Consider the following 27,329-nt stretch of genomic DNA (forward strand, 5'->3'; position numbering starts at 1 on the left):
CTAAATAATCATGAACCATAAACAGTTTATCTGAACTGTATATGTTTATTAAACATACAGTTTAAGTTCTGTTTCTATTTATGTTTATTAAAGAAGATCACAGATTCATGTTTATCTGCTCCTATAATTACATTGGCAATACTTTACAAGGACAAGACAAGGTGTGTGTTTGCATATGTGCACATCTGTGTCAGCAACAGGTGCAAGTTAAACTAGCTGAATTCATTAGAAGGGGTATCCACCAACATTTGAACATATAGTGTACCTCTGGGTCATTATGTATAGCTCCACCCATCCCTGACATTTACTTTCTTGCAGCACTAAGGTCCCTGAATGAGAATCTGGTACTCCTTGGCCTAATATGTGCATGGACCCTGGAAATCACCGGTTGTGGCTATATTTCTACTTTCCTTTTGATTATACAGTTAAATATTATTCACAACTTTATTATAAATTTACCAAATGCAAAATAAAACATAATAATTGTGAAAAGTCCCCAAAAACCCATCAAAGGAGCATTTTATCTGCATTTATTTCTAATATACTGTTTGCTTGTTTCAAGGTGTTGTCAGTGACCATGGGGAAGGCAGGCAGTAAAGTATCTCTGAGGAACTCCTCACTGGATGGAGTACAGTCACAGGTAAGAGCAACATAGAAATCTATCCAGTATAAAACAGAACTAGACTAGGTAAGTTCCAAGAAGAACTTTATGCAGGCAACTTTTTAGCACAGAGATTACAAAACAAATACAAACTCGTTCAAAGAAAATAACATACTAAAATAACAGACAGAAAATTACAAGTGTAGCCAGAAACAGACTATTATGAGGCTAAACTTATTTTGGTCTGTTTCTGGCTACACTTAACCACGTTATTTTTTCTTGGATAGGAACTTGACCTGACCTGAGGAACATTTTATGTAGGCTGGACCCTATATAAACAAACAAATCCAAATTTAAATAGGGTGTAAAATGTAGATAACATAATCAAGTAGAACATGCTTTTGGTGATCATCTCGTATTCCCATAGCAAAGGAATCTAGTCATTTTCATAGCATTTTCCAGAACAAGGGTGCCACATGGAACAAAACATAAACACAAACAGTACAGGACAGACTGCAGAAAGTGCAACGTGCAAGACAGTAAAATGAATGTAACATGCCGTGACATTATATGCAGACAGTAAAGTATAGAGTATAAAGTATAGAATATATAAATAAGATAAATAGGATACAGACAGATTAAAATGCTATGGGTAGTGGGGGTGTGGGGGGTTTAGTTCAGTTCAGTCTCTGTTGTTTAAAAGTCTGACTGCTTGTGGGACAAAGCTATTGCAGAACCGTGCACTGCAAGGATGCTCCTCTACCATTGCAGTGAAAAAAGTTCATGTGAGGGATGAGTGGGGTCCTTCACGATGCTGATGGCCTTACAGATGCAGTGTGTAGGGTGAATGTCTGTGACAGACATTGTCAGCTGTCCTCGTTATTTGCTGTAGGGAATTGCGGCCTGAGGCATTGTAATTCCCAAACCAGGCTATGATGCAGCTGCTCAGGATGCTCTCCACAGTCCCCCTGTAGAACATGGTGAGGCTTGAAAGAGGAAGATGAGCTTTACTAGGTCTCCACAGGAAGTAGAGGCACTGCTGGGCTCTCTTGGCTATGGAGCTAGAGTTGAGGGACCACGTGAAGTTCACGCCAAGGAACTTTGTGCTCTAGACGATTACCACAACAGAGCCATTGATGTTCAGGGGGGTTTCTGCACCAGACGTTGCACCTCCTCTCTGTATGCTGTCTTGTTGTTCTTGGTGATGAGGCCCACTTCTGACATATCATCTGCAAATTTCATGATGTGATTTGTGTTTGAGTTGTACTTTTCAGCAGTCAGCAAAGTCAGCAGAGTGAACAGCAGTGGGCTTAGCACACATCCATGGATGGCACCGGTACTCAGTATAGTGGTACTGGAGATGTTGTTGCCTATCCTGACTGATTGTGGTCTATCAGTCAGAAAATCCAGGACCCAGTTACATAGCTTAGTTTTCCAATCAGGTGCACAGACAGTGAGTAAATATGCAAATAGATGATGCTAGGAGCCTATGGAAGCGTTTCTGACTGAGAGTCCCTGTAGCATTTGCCTGTGTGCCTACATACGCATGAACAAAAGCTTAATCAACTTTGTGTAATACAACATTGCAACAGAATCTTGTTGGTACAATATCATGTTTTTGCTTGTTTCATTCATAGTAATTGCTTTTAACTTATCTCAGTGACTCAAATTCCTAAATCAAATGAAGGATGTGTGTGTGTGTGTGTGGATGTTTGAACTTACTAAAATTCGGTGAGCATATACTGGATATTGTATATATGTATATATAAAACATTTTTTTTAACCCACTCATGATGCAGTGCATATACACCAGATGTGCTTAAGCCCCACACAGCAGGTTATGCAAGGGGGGTCAAGTTAATTCTGGTGCTTCATCTTATCCACAGGTATCATTAGTTTTATGTGTACCAAAACATATTACCAGGCAGTACTTTATCGCATGCAAGTGAAGAAAAATTTAGCTACACTATATGAGACCACATAAAAAAAATTAAAGCCTCTACTTAGAAAAGAGATTTTATGTTGAAACCCACTGCTGTAGTGTATTAGTCTAAACTAATGTTACTTTTAGTAACATTAATATATGTCATAATATATTAATATATAATATATTTGTTACTCAGTATCAAACAAATCAGTTAAAAATATGGATAAAAAACATCTGAATGGAAAAGTGTGTTTTTGGGCTAAGTATTGTGACCTTCTCTATGGGGCAGTGGTGGCTCAGCGTTTAGAGCACCGGGTTATCGATAACAGGGTTGTGGGTTCGATTCCCGGGCTTGGCAAGCTGCCACTGTTGGGCCCTTGAGCAAGGCCCTTTAACCCTCTCTGCTCCCCGGGCACTGGAGTTGGCTGCCCACCGCTCTGTGTGTGTGTGTGTGTGTATACTCACTGCCCCTAGCTCACTAGTGTGTGTGTGTGTGTGTGTGTGTGTGTGTGTGTGTTCACTACCACAGATGGGTTAAATGTGGAGGACCCATTTCGCTGTACAGTGACAAATACGTGCACCTTTACCTTTTATGTTACAGATTCTACAATAGATTGAGATAATTTCTCAAACTTCTATACACAGTCGCCAATAATTACAAAGTGAAAACAGGTTTCTTGGTGGTTCCATATCTGTATAAACCCTTAGCCTAATACTTGCCATTAATTACAGCTTCAATGTGTGTTTAGAAAGATGAGTTTGGCACACTTGTTTCTGGATATTTTCTGCGCTTTCTTCTTGGCATATCCTTCCAAGCTCTGTCAGGTTGGATGGGGAGCGTTGGTAAACGGCCATTTTCAGCTCTTTCCACAGATGTTCAATTGGATTGAGGTCTGGGCTCTGGCTGGGCCACTCAAGGACATTCACAGACTTTCTCTGAAGCCACTCTATTTTCTGAGAATGGCTAAGAATAGCTGATTAACTGTTGTGCTACAACCAAACCAAGAAAATAACGGAGGTAGAGTAGAGAGTAGGATGAAATCAGTCTTGCATATCCACGACAGCCACAATAGTTATTGTGTTACAGTAGCTAGCTAGCTAGATAGATATATTTATTATTATAAGTTAAGAGCAAAGTAGCCTCCCATATATGTACAAATACATAAACAGAAGGAAGATTAATAAGAATATAATAAAGCAGTTAAAATTAAATATGAAGTAAGTAATTATGCAGATGGCATGACCAATAAGACATCTAGTATATCCAGTATAATATTTTGTAATAATAACTAACAACGGAGTCACTGTGCTCTGTGAACAGTTACTCAGTAATACAGAAGACAATAGTAATGTAATATGCATTGTGAAATGCATATAACAAGACAGCTAAGTGACATGGCAGTGTAAACAGTAAACCCAGTAATACAATAAAACAATTAAAATATATGACCAGATATGTAAATACATGTGCAATATAAGGTGGGTGTTTAAAATGGCAGTGCATATAGATCTAATTAGACAGATGTAGTAATGTCTAACTGGTGCTCAGCTGGAACTCAGAGAGCGCGGAACAGTGATGAGGTGTTGTATAGTGTAATCGCTGTTGGAACAAATTATCGCCTGTACCGTTCCTTGCTACAGCGGAGCTGAATGAGTTTGTTGCTGAAAGTGCTCCACTGTCTGACCAGTAGGTCATGTAGTGGGTGTGATGTGCTGTCCAGTATAGCCATGAGTTTCTTGAGTGACCTTCTTTCCACCACCGCCTCAAAACCTTCAAGCGAGCATCCCAAAACTGAACCAGCCTTAGTTTGCTGAGCTTTCTTGCTTCTCCTCCTCTGATGCTGCCCCCCTTCCCCCTCAACAGGCTGCTGCGAAGAAGATAGCGCTTGAAACAACAGACTGGTAGAAGATCTCCAACATCTTACTGCACACATTAAAGGACATGAGACTCCTCAAAAAATATAGTCTGCTCAGTTCCCTCTTCTTTACAGCCTCTGTGTCGGCCCTCCAGTCCAGTTTGTTGTCAAGCAGGACACCCAGATATTAGAAGGTTTCAACCTGCTGCACATTCTGACTTGTAATGTTGACTGGACTGATTGTGGTCCTCTTCCTCCTAAGTCCACTACAATCTCTTTGGTTTTTTGTCACATTGAGAAGTAGGTGGTTTCTTGCAAAGCTGTTCACCAGGTCTGTATTCTCCTTCCTGCCCATCCCTGATGCATCCGACACCAGAACATTTCTGTAGAGGTCCGACCTGTACTGAAAGTCAGTGGTGTACAGGGTAAAGAGGAAGGGAAGAGGACAGTTCCCTGAAGTGCTCCAATGCTACTGACCAGACAATCAGACCGGCAGGTTCCCAGCTGCACCTACTGGGGGTCTTCAGGACAGATACTTTAAACCCCAGGCAATCATGGGCTTTTCCACCTTCATATGATCCATCTTCTGAGTGTTGTGGGGCACCAAATAATTTATATCCACCATGTTCCAAAGGGGACCTGCATCTATGGCTAAAAGTGCCAAATTTAAAACAACCGCCAAAATGTTTATAAGTCTGTTTTTACAAATATGTGAAGGGAAAATCAACACAAGAAATAAACTGTGTAAACTGAGCAAATAGTTTTTTTAGTTAAGTGATTAAAGAATGCCCTCTGCTTCGTACAAAGTGGAAAATGGCTAGAATTCAACACTATGATCAGTCTGACAGCGAAGACTCTGACTTTATTTAATCTTCCTTTATTTCTCTTCTCTGGCATCTCCCCTAATCAGCAGTCACTTCAGAGCAACGGATCTCCTTAGGTTACGTGATAGAGCCTGGCATGACTTGTCAGCCGTCCTCTTTGTCCACAGTGGCATGAGTAAGCGGCTCCTGGGCTCGGAATGTTCAGCTCTTCCCAAATAGTAGCCACAGTCATGTGTATAGCAGCAGCTCCAGTAGCAGCAAACCAGCCTGAAGTGAATTGATTTGCATGGATTAGGTGCTCAGATGGGTTTTAGTGGAGTAAATCTTGGGATTATGATGTCAGACGGTCCGCTGTGGTGGGAGAGGAAATTGTCAGTGCTGCCTCGGTGGCTGGGATTATGGCATGGCCAGTGTAAGGAGACGGCGGAACTCAGCAATGTTCAGCCGTCCTAGGTTGGGATGTCAATATGACAATCAGCACTTTTGAACAGCAGGATCCCCAAACATGAAGAGTTATATTATCTGATCTGTACCAACAATTCCAAAAAGAATATCTTTATTTTTTATGTGGTGAGTATATATCTCCTAAATATATAGATGCTATATCTTAACTCCAGTAGATACTTCTACAATTTGTAAAGTAGACTTTTGAGCCATAGTTTTTTTTTTTTTTTTTTTTTTTATGTCAAATTTTCACTCATTTATACTATGTCTTACTGCCACCTTTTCCCCAACCTTGCTTGCAGCATTTCTATTTGGCAGTTTGGCTGGTTACACTGTTGTGGTGCCAGACCTATTTTCATTGCAATTCCATTACAGTGGAGCCAGCCAGACTATTTTGGAAAATAGAATCACATTAAAACACTGTCTTTATTTTTAAAATCTTTAATTTCTGATATATTAAAAGGCAATTTAACTACTTCCATCCTTGTTCCATCCGGTTTGCTTGTTTCAGCCAAATCCACCAGCTGCCATAGAAAGCCTTACTAAAAGCAGCAAAATGAAGGTGAAGTGGACTAATCTGGGCCTGGTCTTTTTCCTGGTTCTGTCCATCATTATGACTGGATGCTTCTTCTGGCAGTACCATCTTCCCAAGCTAAGATCAGGTAGGGCTATACAATATACTAATTGCTAATCATTATTGTAATGTTATGTGATGTAACTTTCTATGCTGGTAGACTCCCATTCCTTTTCAACAGCACCTAGTAACACAACCCTAACAGCTTAGCAACCTAAACCCTTAGTAGCTGCCTAGCAACACCTTATTATCCAACACCTACAGCATAGCTACATCTCAGCAATCACATACTAGCACCATAGCAACCACCTGGGATATATTATCAGCCACCTAGCAACCACTTAGTAACATCAAATCAATCACCTAGGATACATTAGCAACAACCCAGCAAAACCATAACAACCACTTAGCAACACCATAGCATCAACCTGGTTTTCACAGCAACCACCTTGGATACCATTGCAACCACCTAGAAACCACCTAAGATACAATAGCAAGAACTTAGCAGCACCATAGCAACACCATATATACCACATGGGATACCATAGCAACTGCTTAGCAACACTATAGCCACCACACTGGTAACCGCAGCAACAGCATGGGATACAACCAGCTATAAACACCACTCACATTCTACATACTAAACACTCCACACACTCAAAACAACATGCACTAAACAAACACTACACACCAGATATGTATAGTAGCAAAGTAGAACTACTTCACTACTGTACTTAAGTACTAAAATGCTGTATCTGTACTCTAATGGAGTATTTATTTTCCTACTTCCACTTTTACTTCCCTAATGCTAATGCTAGAGCTTTGTCAGTTTATTTCCAGATGGAAGACCAGAAGAAACACCATCTTCACCACCTTTAAATACTTGTGTGCGGTCTAATGGCCGCCGATATCTTTTAGTTGTAGTTTTGTTTACAGAGAGTTAAGCTATGTGTTTTAAGGTGCTCTCCTCACTTGTTTTTACATACAAAACCTGTATGTGGCATGTTGCTGACAGTTCTGTTTAGCCAATCTTTTGGGCAAGTTTGTTTAGAGTGTTAATTGAAGACTCCATTTACTCTGTCTTGTACATTGCAGTCCTTGTACTACAGCCAAAGGAATTGTGACAATCCTTCAGTCTAAGCATTTGAAAAAATAGTCTAAGCATTTGAAAAAATTCAGACTATTGACTGCTCCCTGTAATAACTACATACTTGAATTTTTACTTTCAGTACTAAAGTAGTAAATTGTAGAATAAACCACTTGCAATACTTAGGTACAAAAGTTTGTTCACAAACCTTACTTTTCTAGTTGTAGTCCATTTGTTTATCTGTATGCTTTGTTAGCCCCCTTTTACTGTGTTCTTCAATAGTCAGGAGCTCACAGGATGTTTGATACTATTCAGATCAGGGCTTATAGAAGGCCTCTCATACTTGGGTGCTGTTAACTGTGTGTTTTTACTGTGTGTCATTCCTCTGATGGAGGACCATGATCTGTGACAAAGACTAAGAGCTTTCTGATACAGAAAGCAGAATGTTTCATTCCAGAATGTGTTTATAGTCCTGAGATTTAATTGTGCCTTGCACAGATTAAGGGCATCCTGTACCAGACACAGCAAAGCAGACCCAAAGTACAGGTGCTGTTCATAAAATTAGAATATCATGAAAAAGACTTATTTCAGTAGTTCCATTCAAAACGTGAAACTTGTATATTATATTCATTCATTACACACAGACTGATATATTTCAAGATGTTTATTTATTTTATTTTATTTTGATGGTTATAACTGACAACTAATGAAAACCTCAAATTCAGTATCTCAGAAAATTAGAATATTGTGAAAAGGTTCAATATTGAAGAGACCTGGTGCCACGCTCTACTCAGCTAATTAACTCAAAACACCTACAAAGGCCTTTAAATGGTCTCTCAGTCTAGTTCTGTTGGCTACACAATCATGGGGAAGATTTGACAGTTGTCCATTGGAGGGCAAGACACAAAAGGTTATTGCTGAAGAGGCTGGCTGTTCACAGAGCTCTGTGTCCAAGCACATTAATAGAGAAAAAGGGAAGGAAAAGATGTGGTAGAAAAAAGCAATAGGGATAACCGCACACTAGAGAGGATTGTGAAACAAAACCTGTTAAAAAAATGTGGGGGAGATTCCCAAAGAGTGGACTGCAGCTGGAGTCAGTGCTTCAAGAACCACCCGCACAGACATATGCAAGACATTAGTTTCAGCTGTCGCATTCCTTGTGTCAAGCCACTCTTGAACAAGACACAGTGCCTGAAGCGTCTTGCCTGGGCTAAAGACAAAAAGGACTGGACTACTGCTGAGTGGTCCAAAGTTATGTTCTCTGATGAAAGTAAATTTTGCATTTCCTTTGGAAATCAAGGTCCCAGAGTCTGGAGGAAGAGAAGAGATGCACAGAATCCATGTTGCTTGAGGTCCAGTGTAAAGTTTCCAGTCAATGATGGTGATGGGTGCCATGTCATCTGCTAGTGTTGGTCCACTGTGTTTTTTGTGGTCCAAGGTTAAGGATAAGGTTAGGTTTTACTTAATGGAAGTAACATATTAAGAAATATATAACATTAAGAAATACCACTTCATGTAACAATGAATCAATAGTACAACAACACATTTGCCAAAATAAATAAAATATTTGTAATTGAAACAATGTTCTGGGAAAAGTGGTTCTAAAAGAACTGCAATCTTTTGAATTCATCTATAAGAAACATCTAAATTACTTAACCCCTTAAAAAGCCTATGGCCTGTCGGCGAGACGAAAGTGTTCTTACAAACTTCTATTACCACAGAATAGCCCAACCAGTATGTAGTCCCTGTAGTTGATTAGTAATGCACCTTAGTGTGTAATAAGTCTTGTAGTGTTTAGGGGTTCTAGGTTTCTTGAAAACTACATACTTGGGCGTGCTGATTCTCATACCGAACCCTTCCCACACAGCTATATGAAGTAAGTAATTAGTAAAAGACAGAAAAAAAAAGAAAACATAAGAAGACATGAAAGATCCAAAACCCCCAGTGAGCAAGCCAACGGCGACAGTGGCAAGGAAAAACTCCCTCAGAGCTGGAGGAAGAAACCTGCTGGTCGGACTGATAGCAGCTGCTTAAAGAGAATGTGAGACCATCTGTCCAAAAACTTGAGCTAAAGTGGCGGTTGATCATGACAAAAGAAAGAAATGAAGAGTCCTGGTATGGCCCAGTTAAAGCCTGGCACTGTAAACCTGTTGTTCACGTCAGTCATATAAATATCACTACCACTTCATCATCATAAAGCACAGATAAGGTCTCACCTAACAGACTTTGCGTATGGCCGTGGTTAAATACCAATACATCCCTTCAAGATAGTGTTTCCATTTCTCATAGACAATGCATATTGCATTTCTTGAGGATTTTGCAGCAAACTAAACACATGGTGGCTCAGATGTTGTTTCGCTGTGGTGGAATAAACTACAACTTCTACTACTACTATTTGAATAGGTGGCATTGGAAATTCATCCAGGTATGTTTTGGCATTTAAAGCTCTGTAATCTATACATAATCGCGTCCCGACATTTTTCTTAGGGACAAGGACCACAGGTATAACCTGGTGGGATAATACTCAAGTTCACTACCTACAAAGCAGTACTCATTATTGCCTTAACCTGGTAACTTGTAATTGTCCATCTTATGAGTTGTAATGTCCAGTACCATACCTGCAGTTACTAAGAATTGCAACAAAAAAAGACCAATCTTTCAAATAGTTCAATTGGAAAGTCATGCTCATGTAACACACACCACCAACTGCTAACTCCTCATCAGATCCAATGTACAGGCTACGAAAAGAATAGAAAATAGAAATAAGGTCACGCACAGGCTCTCTCCGAGTGACGAATGACCCTGTGGTGAAATCCAATTCCATTCACTGCCTTAGGGTTTGGTGGAGCCATAACTGAATGTATATGTATGAATTATCATCCAACAAATATAGATCATATACTGTAACTCATTCAGAGGAATACTTGTCCTTACAAGTATAAATTCCTAGCAATACTAATGGGTTAAACTGGCTTGGGTGGTCCCTGTTTGGGCACCAATGTAACACCAATGTAACAGTTTCAATCCTGTTAAGATAAAAAAATGAGGAGAGTTCCACCCACTAGGTGCTTCTACCTCTTTGCACTCAAAGTATTTCCAAAGGTTCTTCTACATTTCCCATACACTAGAGCTGTGAAGCTAACTTTAGCCTCATGCTGTATAAATGAGTCCCTTTTTGGCTTGTTAACCAATTGTTTAAATCGTTACTACCACCCAGTGGCCGGAATGAGAATATCTCTAAATGTAGTGTGACAGGTTGTCACAATCTAATAAAGAGTATGGCTGTATCATTACTCGAAGAATTGATTGATCTGGATTGATTGGCATGTTCTTGATACCCTGTGTTGATATAAGACCAATGTTGAGACGATAGGATGTAAATTGGAAATTTAGTCCAAAATATATCTGTTTCAAACAATGCACATTTCTGGAAAAACAGTGATTATTAGTATTTACTAATAATACTAATAATTTAGACTCGCATTTGCAAAGTTGGCAGGCTCACTATGGCACCCCCCAGTAACCGATACCCGTCATGTTTCAGTTGGTGGTAGACAGTTCATACCTGGAGATATTTTTTAAGTTTGATGATGATTGGCCAATTCTTTTTTGAATATGACATTAGACTCAGTCAGACCTGGTTGCAAGTTTAAAGCTGTGAAAATTTAGCTGTAGAAATGAATGCAGACCTGAACCAATATAATATCACTTTTAAATTCTGGAGGACATTTTGACCATATCTGAATGTTGGAGGGGACATGTCCTCCAATATTGTGACTACAGCCTTGCTTGAAAGGGAACATAATTAGGTGGCAGAAATACTACAAGCACAAAATGACAACATTAGAAATATTCTACACACATGCAAACAAATTGTGGCTGTGCGTGTATACAACTAATTCAACAGATACGAACACCCTTCAGTCAATTATATTAGCATCCGTATAATACTATTGCTTTGAACACGTTTAAAAGTTTGGTGTAACATTATAGCTGTATATCTGAGTTCAATCATTGTTTGAGGTTCAACCGGTCGCACTGTTTTGAGGGAGGACTCAAGACCTCCTTTGAGCTCATTCGTTAAGTTTCAGTTTGCAAAGCACTGAATTGACGTGTTGACTGCAGCACAGGCAGCCCCTTACAGCAAAAGGGCTTTAGCTAATTCTGGTTGCTCTCTGCTTTAGATGTTTATTTTTGTATTTTCCTATTGTTTGTAAAGTCTACACTAGACAGGCACAAACACACACCTGCTGCATGAGAGCTTTGGTTAAGTTCTGACCTTTTACATGGTTAATGGACATGGGATTCAGTTTGTTTTAAGTATGAAGAAAAGGCAAATATTGTATAAAACATAAATATAGTATTTGTGTTCAGAAATTAATGATTGTACATTTGCCTGATGTGTTTGTTTATTTGTTTCTTCAGATGAGGTTTTGGGTAAAAACTCCAGAACTGAGAAGATGTGTCCTCGTTTTCCTGAACCCACGCCTTTGGAGCATCCCATTCCATACCTAAAGGAGGCACTAGAGAAAGTAAAACATTTCCCTGATCAAAACAACCTGAAAGCACTTAAAACACACTGAGGCATCAGTCCCTTGGACAGCCTGCACCACTAAACTAGACAACTCCCTAAATAATACATTTTATGATTTTAAAATATGTGTAAAAAAGTGTGTTATGGTTCTAAATGCATTGGGTTTTAATCCACATTACTTGGGTCCACACACACAGTAATTATTTCAAACATGGTATCCTTTATGCCCCGATTTGTGCTTACATCTTAATAGTTTTTCTGCCCTTATTATTCTTAGGTGGACACTTTACTCAGGCAGAGCATCAACCCCACCAGCCTCCCAGCAATATCAGCCATTGTTGTTTACAATGATACTGTACTGTGGACAGGAAATTTCGGCAAGAAGAATGGGAGTGATCCCAATTCAGCACCTCCAAATGAGTACACCATATACAGGTGACTTCTAAACCTTTATCATAATTATAAATATAATTGCTATAAGCACTAGCACCCAGTGAATCCAGCTTATACATTGTGGGCTGAAATCCTGAGTTTCTATAGCTGAGTCTAAAGTAACATATAAACCATTGTTCAGCAAACAGCTCATACTTGCCCCTATATGGTCTCAGTTGCTACAAACTGAACATTTTAACTCCAATTAAATTATTTTCTGCAAGTAATTGCTCCACTCCAAACTCCTCATTTGTCAGCTGAATGCTATGCTATCTTTCAATGGGACTGTGAACACAAGGTACCATTCTGTAAGATCCACATGACTTTACAGAGGTTATACACACGTGGACAAAATTGTTGGTACCCCTTGGTTAATGAAAGAAAAATCCACAATGGTCACAGAAAAAACTTGAATCTGACAAAAGTAATAATAAATAAAAGTGCAATGGAAATTAACCAATGAAAGTCAGACATTGCTTTTTAACCATGCTTCAACGGAATTATTCTTTTTTTAAAATAAACTCATTAACAGACCTGGACAGAAATTATGGTACCCTTAACTTAATATTTTGTTGCACAACCTTTTGAGGCAATCACTGCAATCAAACGATTCCTGTAACTGTCAATGAGATTTCTGCACCTCTCAGCAGGTATTTTGGCCCACTCCTCATGAGCAAACTGCTCCAGTTGTCTCAGGTTTGAAGCGTGCCTTTTCCAGACGGCATGTTTCAGCTCCTTCCAAAGATGCTCAATAGGATTTAGGTCAGGGCTCATAGAAGACCACTTCAGAATAGTCCAATGTTTTCCTCTTAGCCATTCTTGGGTGTTTTTAGCTGTGTTTTGGGTCATTATCCTGTTGCAAGACCCATGACCTACGACCCATGACCTAAGATTTCTGACACTGGGCAGCACATTTCTCTCTAGAATCCCATTTCATTGTACCCAGCACAGTTTCAAGACACCCTGTGCCAGATGCAGCAAAGCAGCCCCAGAACATAACAGAGGCTCCTCCATGTTTCACAGTAGGGACAGTGTTTTTTTTCTTGATATGCTTTTCTGTCTGTCAACATAGAGCTGATGTGCCCTGGCAAAAAGTTCCATTTTTGTCTCATCTGTCCATAGGACATTCTCCCAGAAGCTTTGGGGCTTGTCAACATATAGTTTGACAAATTCCAGTCTGGCTTTTTTATGATTTGTTTTCAGCAATGGTGTCGTCCTTGGTCGTCTCCCATGGAGTCCACTTTGGCCTAAACAATGACAGATGGTGCGATCCGACACTGATGTTCCTTGAGCTTGAAGTTCACTCTTAATCTCTTCAGAAGTTTTTCTGGGCTCTTTTGTTACCATTCGTATTATCCGTCTCTTGATTTGTCTCTTGAAATTGATTTGTCATCAATTTTCCTTTAACATGCTTGTCTATAATTTTCTTTCTAATCTCCTGAGAGTGATTAGATGTAACCAAACAGCACAGTGACTACCTGTAGCCCTATATATAGGCCCACTGACTGATTACAAGATTGTAGACACCTGCTAATTAGTGGACACACCTTGATTTAACATGTCCCTTTGGTCACATTATTTTCAGGGGTACCATCATTTTTGTCCATGCCTGTTTAATGAGTTTACTTTTTAAAATAATTCTGTTGAAGCATGGTTCAAAATCTGTCGGATGCTCATTTGTTCATTTTCATAAAATTTGTATTTATTATTACTTTTGTCAGATTCAAGTTATTTCTGTGACCATTGTGGGTTTTTATTTCAATTACCGAGGGATGTACTAACAATTTTGTCCATGCGTGTAAATTGCTCCATTCACATCTTCAAAATAGAATTTGTGTAGCACAGGGGTGGGCTAAAATAAATAGCTGGACATTTTGGAAAAAATAAAACGCATAAGAAAAATACATAATTCTGTGTATGTGTAGATTTAAGTGGGTAGGTTCTGAGGTTTAGAAACTAATAATGCATTGTATGCTTGAAATAATGCAAGAAAAAAAGAAATCTTCCCATATTTGCATCTGTTATTTCTGTTAACGTCCTGTTATTCCTGTCTACACCTTTACTTGCACTTTTTATCTTGCTATGACTCTTAATAGAGGTCACATGTGAAATGGTCATAAATAGTTTTAATGACTTGATGTTAATTACAAATGTAATTCTTATCATTTGTAAATAATCTTCTAAATATCTCTCACTTTTAAAGGGATGCTCTGTACAGCCCAATCAGTATAAGATAATGTACCTGTTATTTAAAAAAGCAACATAAAAGCTAAATGCAATTGTTCTTATAAAGTTTGTGCTCAAAATTATACTTTGTTTACTTTTAAAGCTAAACATGCTTTAAATATTTAAAACCTTTGCTCTTCTCTTTACAATGAAGTTTACCAATGAAAACACCTTGGTCTTCTATTTTGGAGTAGAGCTTCCTCTTCTTATGCCCTTTTTAGCTTTGACAATTCACTTTTCACTTAGCATCTTTGTGTCTGTTTACCAGTGTTCTAAATGGATTCAACCATTAACTTTGTACATAGGAGCAACCTTGGAAAAGTTTACACTTCAATTTATTTTGTAAATTGTAGCATTTTGTAGAGATTTGCCAATTATAGTAGACAATTCACTTTGTGTGTTGTAACTTTGTAGAGGTTAATTAACGCCCAATTTACTTAGTATGTTGTAGTATCTTTGTAGAAGTATGTTCATTTCTGCAGTTTACTTTAAAGGTCTTGTTGTATTTGTTCCTAAAGTAAAGCTTGTTCCTGGACTCACCTATAATCCATAATCCTTAGTGGGTTTTTCAAAGTCAAAGTGAAGTGTCAAGAAAGTGTTCATAAAGTAGCCAAGAGACTGAGGCTGAAGCTTCAAGTCTCTAGCTGTCATTCATTTGCATCCTTTGTCAGCAGCTTCAGCATGGCAGCTATTTTTATTTTCTTGCAATTTAACTCTGGGTGAGCCCATCAACCGTTATGTCTTTCTGCTGCTCAAAGCTAAGTGGCTTCAAAAAGAGCATTTACCAATCAATGTGTCTGAGATGGGGCAAACAACTAAAATACAGACCTAATTATTTGGACAGACAGTTTTTAATGTTGCATTGATGGTTTAGGAATTGCAGCCATATTTTACATTCTTTGCCTAAAGATACTCTTTGGTTGCTTTCACTGTATGTTTTGGGTCATTGTCCATCACTACTCGGAAGCACCATCCTATGTGTTTTGTAGCATTTGCCTAAATCTGAGCGGAAAGTAGAGCATTTTCTTCTTAATACTTCATATAATAATAATTATATTATTATATTAATTAACTGATTTGATTAGATTTTGAGTTGAGAAAAGACTTTTGTTGTTCAAGGAAAATATTCTTCGTTTGTCTACTTTAGTTGTTAATCGCCTCTTTCACTTGCATCGACGCCTCTTTAGACCCTATGTTGAAATTTCAACAAAATTTACCTTTTTTGTGTATTTTTTGTCTTTTTTTTAAGTAACTTGATTTTTATTGTTGTAATATAAAAATCATCCATGTGGCCTGTGCAAAGGTTTAAACACCCTGAGCATTGTAAAGGCTCATATCTCAGACCTTGATTGGCAAATCAGGCCAGAGTCATGTTACCAATTGCAATTAGAAACTATCAGCTGATAGACAAGGTTTAGACAGCCTAATAAACGTATAAATTAAACTAATATTGGTTGATTACTTGCCTTATGATGTGTGTAGGATTGCTAGCCTGTCCAAGATTTTCCCCACTCTGATGCTCTATCGTCTATGGGAAGATGGTAAAGTGACCTCTTTAGATGATCCATTGGAAAAGTATGTAGAGAACTTCACCATCAAAAACCCCCTGGGCAAGAGCAAAGATTCTGAGCTGAAGTATGTGACAGACGGCCTGATCTTTCTGGATAGTGGCGAGGTCCAGATCCGCTCATCTTCCGTCACTTTGCGGAGAATGGTCAGCCAACTCTCTGGTAAGCCCCATAAATCATGTCTTACTGACACATTATGAGATCACTTCATATGTCTTAACCATTACATTTAGGATGCATTCATAAATGCCTGTGAAGGATTTACAACATAAGTGGAAACCAGATGTTGCTGCATTCAGTAAACCTATCTTGGTGCTGTCAACATCAGAATAACAGCACCAAGATAGGTTTGAGTGACCTTTTCATCAGTCCTATCAGTCCTGAGTGACCTACTTCAGTCTTATTTTACTGTTCCTTACCAACTCATTTACATATCTCTGGCTATTCAGCAGTTGACAACACTGGTCCATTTCAGATGCCTCGTAGGTGCTCACCTGACATTCAACTGAATATCTCTTAAAGACAATTGAACTGTAACTTCAATGTAAATGACTGTTTGATGAATGCACCACTACATGTCACCCGAAATGATAAGCTTAACCTAAATCTTAAATCTAACCCTAAACATAACCCTGAAAGGGTGGGGTTAAGGTTAGGGTTTGGTGTGTGTGTCTTTAATCTGAAAATCATATTAACAAAACCAGTCTGTTTAATTCTAAGAGATAAAGAGAGGTTGAAAAATGGGTGCGTAAAAATAAATTATGAATTATTTTTGGATTATAAAGCCATACAAACTATAAGTAAACCTCATGGGCAAATATAAAATAATTGTAGGAAAAGTACCCTTTTAGACTAAAGGCAAAGCGCTTTCTTTATTTATTCTCTGCAATTTGTCAGCCTTGATCATTGTTTGCATGTTTTATTCTGTTAAAACATTGCATCAGCAGTCACATTCAAATATCCCAAAAACACATTTGGTTCTGAGACAATAATGCATCTAGATGTTCCATTTGATGTAGTTTTTCCTTTGCAGTAGTTGGAGTTTATGAGGCAAAATGGGTCGTATAAAGAAATACTGATTTCAACACGACCACTGCATTTTAATTTCACTGCACTGTACCACTTAGTACACATTTTCTCTAACATTTCTATTAATTATTACCACAGTTAATTTGTTTTCCACATTATGCCCTCCTGCAGGTTTACCTAGAAGACTCCGGGCAACTAACCTGCTGTGGAAAGGCAAGACTCAAGCTGCGATTCATCTTTTACAGGATGATGTGTTGGTTGCAGATCCAGGAACCAAGTACGTTTTAAACAATAGCAATGCAGTTAGATTCAGAAATGATGCGTAGATGATTCACCTTTCTTAGAAGTCCTTATGGTATAATGAGATGCCTCCCACGCAGCCAAAACAAGATGTCTTTATAGTGGCAGCTTTTTCCCAGGAACCACATCACCAACACAGGTGAATCCTCTTGAGACCAATGACCTGTCATTTAAACAGACAAAGACAGAGGGGAAGGGAAAAAAGTACACCATATACATACATCCTCAATCCTTCCCTCTGTCCGTAACACCTTAAATAAAACCAGTCAGTAGCAGCTAGGTCTCAAAAAGCAGCAGTAGTATTAAGTACCACTTTATGCCAAGAAAATTTATGACTGTGGGACATCATCATGTAGGTAGGTGTGTGCGAATATTTTTCAACTTTTTCCCACGGCAGAAGTGTGGGAAATGTTTCTAATTCTTTGCCAATGGAAGGACTGTTTTTTCCTACTATAGGATTATGTAGGAGTCTGTGAAATTTAAGATCATTCTTTAGTAATCCCACATCAACATAATTTCCACTCCATTAAAAAAAAATGGTAAGGAATGTACAGACAATGTAAAAAAAACCTTCTGAGACTAGATTCTGTCTAAAGGAGTTCCCCAAGCAACATACAGTGGATTCTTATCCTACAAGCTTGTTTGTTTTCTCATGTTATGTATATAAAAAACATTTTTGTACTCTGTATTTTTATTGATGAAAAATAGGTATAGATTATAGAGGTATAAATAGGTATATATTTCCATAAATCAGCTGTTGCTCTTGGTCACACGTGAATTGTTTCCACTGTAGGAGCTTAGGAAATTTAAAAAATGTTTCCCCACATTTTCCCAGTGTGTATGTGTGTGCACGCACACGTGACAGCTGCACCAAAGACCCAGAGAAGCAAAGTCATAAATTTTGTATGATTTGACATGGGCTTGGGGAAAGTAAGGCTCATTTTTCCATCAAACAGTTGTCCATTTCTGTAAAACATGACAAAATCATGAGGGATGATGTTAGAGGGAAAAAAAAAGTACAGAATTGCTTTAAAAATCCCCCTCTGACCATAGGGCTTCCACACATCACCAGCGAAAGAGTGGCACCCACACCCACACACATTTTGAGGAAATTCAGTATGGATTCCCACCAACTTCCAAAGGTAGGAACTTGAATCGATTGATCGACTACTTTCACCAAGGAAACATACAAAGAATGTATTTTTAATATTTTCAAGGCCTGCAATGTTTCTCTGGAATACTGGCCATCCGTTGTCTGAAAAAGTCATTCCAATGGGTAAAATATCCAGGGGATAAACATGATAAGGATGATTTAAAACAAAACGTCACGCTGGGGAAAAGAAGGCAGAGCAACTTTGTTTTCCGGTACTCTAATAGATTATTCAAACAACGCCAGATTAAAGACTTAAAAACAGAAAATGTTCTCTGGTCATTTTACGGAAAAGAACGGTATCTTGACCAATGTGACGTTGACTGAGAGAGAGCTCTACATGCTCTATCAAAACATCCCGAAAACAGGTTGGTGAAATCCATTCTGTGCTGGTTCAGACACGAAACACGAGACCCACCGTTCACGATTCAAGCTTCTCTGTGTCTGTAAGGAAACGTAGACTAATAACGGGTGAGGTTGTTGCTAAGCAAGACATTTTGTTGAGAAGCAAAACAGCATTGAAAGTCGGGCCGGTTCACCCTTTACGGACGAGGAAAGTTCCGTCTTTGTGTAGTATTATCCAGTTGTGGAGGTCCAGTTCAATAGCCCAACGCACATGTCTTCCAGTGGGATCCTGATCAATTGGAAGTTTCTTGAGACCCACTAATGGTTTGTGGTCCGTGATGATGGTGAGTTGATGAAAGGCCAAATAGTGGTAAAATTATGAACAGACCACACAATAGCGTACAGCTCACGGTCAAAGGTTGACCACTTTCTTTCTGAAGTGGAAAGTGTATGACTCACATATGTTCTTTCCCAGCCACCCTTTGGGACAAGACACTGCAAATGGCATGAATGAAAGCATCGATGTATAGCAGGAAAGGAGCGTCCAGATTGGGCAACGCCATGATAGGCGGTGAGGTCAAGGCGTGTTTTAATTTATGGAAGACATCATTTGTGGCAGGGGACCATTCGAACGGCACACTTTTGTGAGTTAGGTGATTGAGCCAGGTGACACTTAGAGTCCGGCAGCACGAAACTGTTGAAAAATCTCTTTCAAGTGTAGAAGATGTTGGGAAAAGTCTACACTATATATACACAATAATGTCATCAAGATAAATTAAACATTCAAGTGGAGGCCACAAAGAACTAATTCCATTAAGCAATGGAAGCTTGGTGGCGCGTTTAAAATTCCCATCGACATGGTTCGGAACTGAAAAAAAACCTGCGCTCGTAGAGAATGCCGTTTTCTCTATATCTTGTGGATGGAGTGGAATCTGCCAATATCCAACAGTTAGATCAATAGTGCTGAAAATGTGGGCACCAGTCCACCTGTCTAAAGTGTCATCCACTCAAAGAGTCCTTAACCGTGACTGCATTCAATTTGCAGTAAATTCCTTTTTGCGGACATGCACCACCGAGGAACACCATGGACCATGTGATTCCTCTAGAACACCATGCTCCAAGAGCTTGTCCAGTTCCTGTCGCAGTAGGGCCTGCGTTGCTGGAGATGTGCTATAAGGTCGTAAATTAACGGGCTTAGCATCACCTTTGTCAATAGTATAATAAATAAGGTCAGTACAGCCATAATCATAAGGGTGAGAGCTGAAAACATCTGCAAAATCTGCCAAGAGAAGCTGTGACATTTCATCTGGTGTCAAAAATGCGTTAGACAAATCAACAGCCAGGGTGGTGGAACCATGGTCAGAGGATGTGGACACGGCAGACACTAGAGTATATTCTTCATGTGAAAGCCCTGAGAGGGAGAACACTTGACCTATAGGACAGCCACTAGCAAGGGAGTTTCAAATTGCGCAGTTTAGCTTTAAGGACAGCAATTGCTGCAGTCAAATTCAGTAATGGGAAAATAAGCTGGTGCTTGCACAGTCACAGGGGATCGAAAGACATCTAAAACAAATTCGAACCATGCTCTGTTCGCTGAACTCGCTTCTCCACACCAGGCTCTGCTTATCTCAAGTGGGGTCAGCGTCATCCATATGTCCCGCAGTATCCATTCTAAACATTCCGGCGGAAAATTAAGATCTCAGAATAATTCAGCAAACACTCCATGACGGCTTGGTAGCCATTGGTCGAATTGCTCTGGGAAATCAGTTCATCACCCAGAGAAACATATACACGGATAGACGCGTGCCCTCTTGACTGTCTGTAAATCTTTGAACTGCTTTGTCCGCCACAGCGGAAACAACATCTTTAGCGGTGTTCTGACTTTCACCCTTTAAAAAGGCTGTGTGAGCGCCCCTGTGCGCAGTGACCCACCTATGTTCTGTGAAACCCAACAAATGAGCCAAAGCTCATTTTTCAAGACCAAACGTCTGGAGCTTTGGCTCATATGCTGGGTTTCACAGAACATTTGTTGGTTCCTGGGTACTGCCTCCGCACTGATGAGTTCAAACGCAAAGTATCCGCTAGAACGTGTGACCGTTAAACTGATTAGTGTACCCGCCGGTAATTGCGGATCCAATCAAGAAAATCATTTGTTTCTGGGACAAGTATCTAAATGTATAGTTTTGGGGGTTGGCCTTTAGCGGATCTTACACTCACAACCCTTTTCATTTTTATCACTGTGATGTAGAATCTTTCAATTTGACAGTGGATGGCATTTCCTACCCAGTTACGCCTTTCCATCCCGTCTTTAACCATCAAAAATGCCTCGACCAGACAAAAATATTCTCTCAGGAGTAAGTAAAAAGGGGAAAAAAAGAATTTGTCTATGATATTGATTCTTTTTTGTAGGATATGCATTACAAATTCATCCGGCTGGTCGGTACTCCAAACTCCAGACGCATAGTTTTGCAAAGGATGGTCTCACTTTTGTTTTAACACATCTAGGAAATGCACCGGCACCCCTTTCACGCAGGTGTTGATTTTGTGATGGATGGTCAATTTTACACCCTTTACACTGTTGCTTAGCGAAGGTGAGGACAACCTCACCCATTTATTGTCTTCAAATTCATCTTTGTCTTGGTCGTTTTGACTGGTCAGCAGCACTCTCATCCCAGGTACGTCGCAGTTGATGCAAGTGCACTTGTTGCGCGCTGGTGAAAGTAAATGGTTGAAGGGATTGTACGTGATTACTGTGATTTGAACCGTCAAACATAAGTCATCTCTTATAGAACTATGGAAGCTGATTAAGGTAAAAAAAAACAAACAAAAACCCACTTTACTCACCAGTCAAAATGTGATAGGTCGTTTCATAGATGTCTATGATGTTTCATAGAGCAAACCTTCAATGATCTTCTTGGTCTCATTTTATAGGGGAAAAAGTAAATCCATTGCTTCTCATTATTTTTACACAAGCTGTCTTGACGTACGACTCCAGTCGTTCGTAACTCCAGCTGAACTCTGTAGGCATTATTATCAGAGTTATAGGTCTTTGTTGAAAGGCGGATCTCACCTTAACGCTCATCAGTCCATGTTTTCTTTACAGACAGAAGCTCGAATCGTGAAAGCTGGGTCTCGTGTTTCGTGTCTGAACCAGAATAGAATGGATTTCACCAACCTGTTTTGTTTTCAGGATGTGTTGATTGAGCATGTAGAGCTCTCTCTCAGTCAACGTCAAATTGGTCAAGTTACAGTTTGTTTCATTCTCAGAAAATGAAAAACACTTCTACCGTAGGAAAAATTGGAATAATATTCCCACACACCTACCTACACAATGATGTCACGTGGGGAATTTCCCACAGTCACAAATCATTTTGGTATAAAGTGGTACTTAATACTACTAGCAGCAAATTATGCCACATTCCAAAATGTCCACAATAAGAAAGACAGGGGGACAAAAGTGCTATCCATGAGAGAGTTGCAAGGCGCAAACCACTGCTGACCAGCATCTCGCATTTGCCACAAAACATCTAGATGATCCCCAATACTTTTGGAATAATATTATCTGGACTAATGAGTCACAGGTGGAACATCTTGACAGCCATAGGTTCCACTAAATCTGGAAAAAGCTAATATCACATTTCACCACAAGAACATCATACTACCATTCAAACCTGATAGTGGTAGTGTGGTGGTCTGGGGCTGCTTTGCTACTGCAGGACCTGGGTGACTTGTGAGAAAATCCTGAACGAAATTGTCCATCTGTCATTTCGGGACCTCATACCCAAGAATAGGTTATGTAGTGGGACAATGATCTCAAGCACACAAGAAAGTCCACCTTTGAATGACTCAAAAGAAACAAACTTAAGTTTTGGAGTGGTGAAACCCATTGAGACGATGTGCCAGTTTATGGTTAAATATGGCCATGGTTAACACAATTCAAAATGTTTTAAAGGAAACACTTGAATGTGAAAATTTGCAAAAACAGAAGAAAGTGGACAGGGGATAAATGCTTTTTCACAGCTCTGTAAGCCTTTATAACAACTGACTGGCTAATTTTAACAAGTGTTTCCTATAAGCTATCTGGGGTGGAATGTGGTCATAACTTATAAAATGAATCGTAATATAGGCAACTTATGCTTATCAGTTCTTATAAAAGTTATAAGACTTATAGGTGTCATGTAGCCTTGTGAATGTTGCCCTAAAGGGTGAAAAAAATGTGAAAAAAAGCATATGGATTCATTCACATATTTAATTTACCATAAACAGAAAACAGCAAAAGAACAGTGTTATAATTTGAGAATTCAAAGTGTTTTCTTTAAGAAATTATGCCTTTGTGTCAGGAGTGGCTATGTCAGACAGAGAGGGAGAACATTTGCAGGGGATGGACCCCATGCAAGCAAAAACAAAAGACAGCAACAGCAAAAACAAAAAACAAAGCAGCAATTGTTACTGGGGAAAACGGGGTGAACAGAAACACAACAGTTACCGGAGCCGAGCTAGAACTGAGACGTGAACCAAAACCTTCAGGCCGTGCCTGGGGAAAACTACAGACAACGTAAATAACTGCGCTCGTCAGGCGCTCTGAACTTACGAGACGTGAGAGATCAGCCGCCAAACCCTGAAGACCGAAATCCGGTGGCGGGGCTAGCTTCCGTGAATCACTAGCATACGAGTAGCTCGTTACCTGAGCTCTTGAATAGTCCGACAGAGTCCGTGTGTCTAACAGAACCACTTCTGTCCGGTGAATCCGTCGATTAGTCCGACGGGTTCCCTGAGTAAAGTGGGTGCACTCGGCAACCGGCAGCTGGCACTAGCCCTCCTTACATACGCCAGCCACAGGTGGCACACATTAACCAAAACACTGAACGAACACATGACGCTAACACAAACAAAATGGCGACAATGAGTGTCAACGTAAAAGTCCGTGTCAACATAAAAGTCCTCAAACACGACATAACCGTGACTGTGAATGTGACAATCCTCCTGGACGCTTGCGGGCCGTGGCATGTTAGGGCGGGCGCGGCGACGCAGGCGTGACACTTTGTTTACTTTTTTGGTTCTTTGACCACAGTTAATCTATTTGAGATACTAACTTTTCCCCTTGCTGTGGTCTGCGACCATGAGTGTAAAGCACACAGCGTTTCATCTTAGAATAATCATACTTACCATTTGTTTGATAAAGAGCTAAAATGTCATCAACGCAAACACGAATGTTTAGTTCTATACTACCCACCCCCACCCCTCCATACAGTATTTACTACTGAAACAAGCACGAGCTCCCACTGCCTAATGGCCCTAGAGAGTCAAGCAGGATAGTGTGTATCAGTTTTAGGTTGTGTGACTACCTTAAGCACTGAAAGCAGACTGCATATTCACACAGCACAGAAACAACTGATGTGCACACAGCATGCTCCTGATGTATTGAGATGTTATCGAAATTGAAATATTTTATTTTAAATTATAAATTTTAAAAATTCGTTTTGCCATGATAACTCAAGATCTTGATAAAACAAGCAATAATTTACCAATCATTTAACTCGTCAGCTGATGTATGTTTTCCAAAAATCCACATCTGATCTTAAATCCCTTTTGTTTCCTCAAGATGTCACTACAGCAACTTGGCCTTCTCCTTGTTAGCCCATGTCCTGGCTGAGAGAGTAGTGCGAGTTAACTATCAGCGCTGGATCTCTGACAACATCCTGGACCGTCTGGGGATGGAGGATACAGGCTTTGACATCACCTCCAATATCCAGGGTCAGATGGCTATTGGTGTTTACATCAGCGGCCAGCCAGCACCACTTTATGACCTTGGCTGGTATCGCCCTTCGGGTCAGATGTTCTCCACTGCAGCCGACCTGGCCAAGCTGGCCATGATGCTTCTGGGCGCTTATCACCGAAAGCTTCTGGAGCCAGACACACTAAAGATAATGCTAACTCCTCTGTTCCGCTGTGATAAGGACTATTTTGCTAACCGCACAGGAACACCATGGGAGGTCAATGAGCAGCGTGGCTATGAACTGGTCCGCAAAGATGGTGACCTAGATGGATATTCTGCTACTTTCTCATTGGTTCCCCGTCTCAGGCTTGGCTTGGTCATTTTAATGGCTGGGACCAGGCCTCAGAACCAGGACATAGTGGCAAAAGCATATTCATACATCATCCCAGCTATGGAGCGAGCCTTCAGGGATGCCAAGAGGGTCCTTGTTCCCCCTCCGAATCCTACACCGTATGTAGGGTTCTACACATACGGCAACATAACGTTCTATGAAATCAAAGCAGGGCCAGGTGGAGTCCTTGTTATGCAGCAGTTTGGCCCTCAGATCGAAAACTTGATTCCTGAAAGATTTCGAACCATAAAGCTGAACTACCTGGTGGATCGTGTGTTCAGAGTTGTGTTTGAGAAAGAATACCCCTGTGTCTTACATGTAGGTTCTGCATCGGTCTCATTAGAAGCCCAGGACGGGCAGCTGTTCAATTTTTATGTGTTTGACAGAAGAGGGATTTCCCCTGGTTTTGACGCCCCAGGTCTTAACACTTACAACGTGATTCGAATAGCTCAAAGGCCCACGTTTTCTAACTGACACCTGAAATTATTATATTATTTCAAAGTAACTATGTACGATACACAGAACTGATCTATTTACTGAACCTAATTCCCTCAACAATTGTCTTAATAACCAGGGTCAGCAAGTAATCCAGCGAGTAATCCAGCTCGGAAAAACAGGAAAAATCCACACACATCGCCTTCATCAGCCTGTTTTGTTAACTCAAGAGATTTCTCACACACACAGGCAGACACTGTCAAACATTGTTTTGAGTGTCCAAGATCAACAGTACATATACAAGTTTTTTTCCACTAAATATTAATACATTATTGATTTGAATCCCCAACGCCATTTTTTTCAGTGGTGGCTCAGCGGTTAGAGCGCCGGGTTATCGATAACAGGGTTGTGGGTTCGATTCCCGGGCTCGGCAAGCTGCCACTGTTGGGCCCTTGAGCAAGGCCCTTTACCCTCTCTGCTCCCCGGGCGCTGGAGTTGGCTGCCCACCACTCTGGGTGTGTGTGTGTGTGTGTACTCACTGCCCCTAGCACATGTGTGTGTGTGAGTGTGTGTTCACTACCAGATCGGTTAAACGCGGAGGACATATTTCGCTGTACAGTGTACACTGTACAGTGACAAATACGTGCACCTTTTTTTTTTAAAAAGACACAGCTTTGCCATTTCTGCCATTTTTTAGCGATGGAGAGAGATGAGAGCTGAACTGATCAGTTGGAGACTTGTGCCTGTAATGGAGAACAGCCAAGGGGGAGAGGGTAATGACATCACTGCCACAGATGGTCTTTCATAAGGAGAACCGAGAATGGAAAAGCTGCAAGCTTCTTTTTGGTCTCACAGACTTTGAATTTCAGAATAAAAGTTGTGAGCTCATACAACACTGTTACTGATACGCAAGCTTTATGAATCAGTATCGTGTTGGAACAGGAAATGTCAGATTGGTGCATTTGTAATTCTTATCAAGGGAAAGTATCCTCAGTGTTGATAGCAAATTGTAATTGTTGTTGTAATATATTACTAGTCAACAATTTTCTAACCATTTATACTTTTACGAACACATTTGCCAGTAGGAATGGTCCTCTTATTCCTCTTATTTTTAACTTATTTGCAGCTACAGAACATTTGCTTGAGGGAATATTCAGGTTATTAAATTCTAGGGTTCACTTACTTTTCTAGATGTTTCCCAATGTGGCCAATAAAATAAGTTTAATTATTATTAGTTCGATTTTGTTTGTCTATAACGGTGACTTAGACAACAGTTAGACCAGATTAGTGTAGTATTTTATTATTAATCAATGCAGAAATCCAGTCTAAAGGGTTCACTTTCCATATAAAACAATACTTGTCGTGTATATGCACATATATTAGTATGTAAGGAAAGTAAAGTGTCAGTAGTGTCCAGGAGTGCAGATGCACAGGATATAAATAGTGCAGATAAACCTATGATTAAACATAAGAGACTCAGTCCTCATCCGTCCTTCTCCCTTTTCCGGTCCCACTTGGAAGAGTTGAAGAGCTTGATGGCTCTTGGAACAAAGGATCTTCTGAATCTGCCGACTGACCCAGCATCTGACCAACCTGTTAAGTTGCATCTCTTCTCTCTTTTTCATACATGTAAATATAAGTCAAGTCACATTTATTTGTATAGCGCTTTTTAACTGTTGTTGTCAAAAAGCAGCTTTACACAATCAGTAATTAGTAAAAGACAGAAAAAAAGATAAATAAATTACATAAAAAGACATGAAAAATCTAAGACCCCCAGTGAGCAAGCCAACAGCGACATTGACAAGGAAAAACTCCCCCAGAGCTGGAGGAAGAAACCTTGGGAGGAATCAAGACTCAAAAGGGGGACCCATCCTCGTCTGGTTAGAACTA

At 39.9% G+C, this 27,329-nt stretch overlaps 1 protein-coding gene and 1 long non-coding RNA gene across 2 annotated transcripts; one reads left to right on the plus strand and one right to left on the minus strand.

Annotated features, from left to right (window-relative positions):
* The first annotated feature begins 6,208 nt into the window (after positions 1–6,208).
* Positions 6,209–25,545, plus strand: lactbl1b (lactamase, beta-like 1b). The gene is made up of 7 exons (XM_072665807.1): positions 6,209–6,314; positions 10,092–10,120; positions 11,771–11,845; positions 12,125–12,282; positions 15,988–16,235; positions 17,274–17,379; positions 24,500–25,545. Exons 1-7 carry the CDS (start codon positions 6,209–6,211, stop codon positions 25,476–25,478), a joined length of 1,701 nt encoding a protein of 566 aa, XP_072521908.1. The 3' UTR covers positions 25,479–25,545.
* Positions 7,963–23,763, minus strand: LOC140542862 (uncharacterized). The gene is made up of 3 exons (XR_011978160.1): positions 23,582–23,763; positions 17,438–17,565; positions 7,963–8,730 (listed from the first exon to the last, which is right to left on the minus strand). It is a non-coding gene; the product is annotated as an uncharacterized lncRNA (long non-coding RNA).
* Positions 25,546–27,329: the final 1,784 nt, after the last annotated feature.

The sequence above is a fragment of the Salminus brasiliensis genome, chromosome 21 (assembly GCF_030463535.1).
Source record: "Salminus brasiliensis chromosome 21, fSalBra1.hap2, whole genome shotgun sequence".
NCBI lineage: Eukaryota > Metazoa > Chordata > Actinopteri > Characiformes > Bryconidae > Salminus > Salminus brasiliensis.

Coding starts and splice junctions, on each gene's coding strand:
- lactbl1b (XM_072665807.1), top strand. CDS start 6,209: ATGAAGGTGAAGTGGACTAATCTGGGCCTGGTCTTTTTCCTGGTTCTG. Junction 6,315..10,091: donor TCTTCCCAAGCTAAGATCAG/GTAGGGCTATAC, acceptor GGTCACGCACAG/GCTCTCTCCGAGTGACGAAT. Junction 11,846..12,124: donor TAAAGGAGGCACTAGAGAAA/GTAAAACATTTC, acceptor TATTATTCTTAG/GTGGACACTTTACTCAGGCA.